This window comes from Cyclopterus lumpus, chromosome 1 (assembly GCF_009769545.1).
Source record: "Cyclopterus lumpus isolate fCycLum1 chromosome 1, fCycLum1.pri, whole genome shotgun sequence".
In the NCBI taxonomy this organism is placed as follows: domain Eukaryota; kingdom Metazoa; phylum Chordata; class Actinopteri; order Perciformes; family Cyclopteridae; genus Cyclopterus; species Cyclopterus lumpus.
The window spans coordinates 24,037,484-24,040,722 of NC_046966.1; the positions used below are offsets into that span (position 1 = coordinate 24,037,484).

At 50.7% G+C, this 3,239-nt stretch overlaps 1 protein-coding gene across 1 annotated transcript in view; it reads left to right on the forward strand.

Annotated features, from left to right (window-relative positions):
- The first annotated feature begins 205 nt into the window (after nt 1-205).
- The window catches only part of si:ch211-156l18.8 (probable G-protein coupled receptor 179), a 19,781-nt gene continuing 16,747 nt past the window's right edge, over nt 206-3,239 (forward strand). The window contains exons 1-2 of the mRNA XM_034535241.1: nt 206-1,122; nt 2,214-2,322. Of these exons, the coding sequence (XP_034391132.1) occupies nt 206-1,122; nt 2,214-2,322 (1,026 nt within the window). The remainder of the gene's footprint in view (nt 1,123-2,213; nt 2,323-3,239) is intronic.

The window sequence follows — 3,239 nt, forward strand, 5'->3', positions numbered from 1 at the left end:
CGCGAGTGGCCGATGCTCCTCCCGGACACCTGCTGCTGCAGCGCCGCGCGCACGGGAAGATGAAGAAAGTCCAAACCACGTGACGTCTTGTGTTTTGTTTGGTGAATCCTCAAGGGAACGACACAAGGGGTCAACAAGAGGAGGTGTAGGAGTGTGACCCCCTCCTCCTCTTCTTCTTCTTCTTCTCCTTCAGGTTACATTCAGGATGGGTCCCGTTTGGCTTCTTCTTCTTCTTCTTCTTCTGCTCCCGTCCCTCCTCGGAGCGCAGGTGACTCCGGGCTTCACGCCGGGAGTCCCGGCGGACAACAGCACGGACTCTTTGACCAACAGCACGGGGACCTCCACCTCCCCCACCTCCCCCACCTCCCCCTCCAGCCCTGTCGGGCCCACAGATCCGTCTGGAGCTCCCACGCAGGAGGAAGATGACTGGTCCCCAGCGGAGACCTTCCTGTACACCAGAGACCCGCTGGCGCTGGAGGCCGCGCGCTGCTCGCGTGCGTACAGCCCGCCGGGTCTGTCCGGGTCGCCGCCCGGCAGCTTCGGCGCCGCCCTCCGGCCGGCTCTGGACGCGCTGGCCAACACGGCCAACTTCCTCAACATGATCTTCCAGGCCAGTGACCTGCGGGAGAGCACCGTGCGGGAGGACATGGAGTGGTACCACGCCCTGGTCCGCGCCCTCCTGGAGGCCGACCTGCTCATCCGGCGGGCCCTGCTCACCTTCGACGCCGACCCGACGTCCCCGGCGCCGCAGCTGGTGCTCTGCGCCTCCCGCAACCCGACGGCCAAGGTGCAAACCATCATCCTCCAGGACTTGTCCAAGGCCTGGGGGAGCCTGCACCCGCCGGCCCCCGCCCCCGACGACAGCTGGTTCCGGAGCTTTAAATTCCCGGAGTCCAAAAAGCCGACGGCGGCCCTGTCCAAGCGGGTGCTCCTCAACGACCTCAGCACCTTGGACACGCCCAAGTGGAGGCAGGGCGACAGCTACGTGACCAATCACAGCGGGGTGCGCTGGGGCCACGCCCCCTTCCTCGACTGCGATGACGGACTCTTCGTTTCCGACTGGATGCTCACCCTGTCCACGTCCTTCTACGGCCTCAAGCCCGACCTCACGCCAGAGTTCAGGTTAGGGCGCGCACACACACACACACACACACACACACACACACACACACACGCGCACACACACACACACACACACGCAATAGCCTTGTTAGTTTAGTCAAGCTCATCTTGTTTTAGTTGAATAAACATCTTTGTGAAAAAGAATAAACGTTACTATTTTAGTTTTTGGACTATGAAGACATTTTGGTCGATTTCACTCTTCAGATTACATTGAACATTTTATTCAATATAGTTTTTATAGACGTTTTGAAACCTTAAGTTCGGCGAATACGGACGCCGCCATGTTTTTTTTTTTAAGTTACCATATTTGTAATTATGTAGGAGTGACGGCGTATATACAACTCTGGTAGCGGCAGCGACCTGTCAATCACCTTGTAGCCCCGCCCTAAAGCATCCCCTGCTTTATGGTCTGTAAATGGACCATAACTTACTTTGAGACCATAAACTCATGTTTACAAAGTTTACTGGGGGAATAAATCAAGAGAAGTAGAGTCATTTATATAGACTTCTATACAACCAGAGGAGTCGCCCCCTGGTGGTCAGGAGAGAGAATGCAGCTTTAACACATGAAGCATAGACTTCTATACAGCCAGAGGAGTCGCTCAACCAGGGGTCAATTTCGAAAGGCCTCGTTTAGAATTTATTGTTAAATTCTTCACGTTTTATCTGAGAGACGTCATTTTGTAGCAGTTTTCTGCAAAACCGGCGCATCAAATTAGTTTTTTATTTCACATTTGGCGTTGAATGAGCTCAACTGTAAAACCTGGGACTTCACAGCAAAACGTCTCCTTCCTACAGAGAGACACAGAGGCAGTTTCCAAACAGATGGACAATTAATATGACTTCTGTGAATGCGAACGCTTCCCGTCTCATCCGCAAGCAGGAAGCTGTTTTGATGAGCATGTGGAATAAAAACATGTTTGAAATAACAAAGTTAAATCTGACGTTTGAAAGGGAATCCACTTTAAGGCCTCGCAGGTCTGATGATAGTCAGTCTTTTTATTTCTTTACGCTGACACACGTGTGTGAACCTCCCTCCTGTGTGTGTGTGTGTGTGTGTGTGTGTGTGTGTGTGTGTGTTTCTGCGTCAGAGGTGTGATCCGCGTGGACGTCAACATTCAAGACATCGACCTGGACCAGTGTGCAACAGGAGACGGCTGGTTTGCCGACACTCACCAGTGCAACCGCACCAGCATGGAGGTAAAGAACAGGTTATGGAACCAGTGACCCCTTTATTTACTCTGCAGGGGCAGGGGGTGTCATCACTTGTTGTTGTTGTTGTTGTAGTGTGGACGTGGATCCGAACTTTTATAAACAGCTTTACGTGTTTAGCCTCTAGAGGAACTTTAGGGATATCTCTACTACTGTTAAAAAGATAGCTTTCCATTATATGGTTATATTCTATAATCTTTATGGAAGCATAAACGTGCACGCTGCATTTTAATATTGTAGTTGTGGCAGTTTCTAAACTGTTAATACTAAAATCACTTTAAACTTACTTAACATACTTCTATTGCACTTTTACATTTTAAAGCGTGGCATTAGTTTCTCACTGTGACTCAAACTATTTCCCCTTCACATAAATAATAACTCCACCTTTCTGATCTCCGAATATGGTTTAAGCTCTTTGTCTGTGCTCGCTTTTTAATTTTTTTGGGGCCTTTTATCCTTTGCTCATGCTTTCACGTATTCACACTTTCACTCTTCTGCCCCCCACCCCACACACACACACACACACACACACACACACACACACTTCTAGCTTCCCCTTTTCCCTGCCGGGCTCCAATCCTCCACCTCTCATCTCGGCCGTCTATTTAAAGATGGAGGCGCTGGGTGGCGGGCCGCGGGATGATCTGATGGATTACGGGCGATAATCCAGCCTGCTGACATACTTCCCCTTTCATGCACCGCACTCAGACAGCTCTGAAACACAAGAGAAGAACAAGGCTATGAAAAAATAATATAATAAAATATCCACAGGGCACCCTGTCCTGTCCCGGTTGAGACCAAACATGAACCCATAGCAGCAAACGGCTCAGGGGAGTAACGTCGACCGAGCAGGAAGTTGATGATAATGGATCCGCAGAACATGAAAGAAACACAAATTATTACTG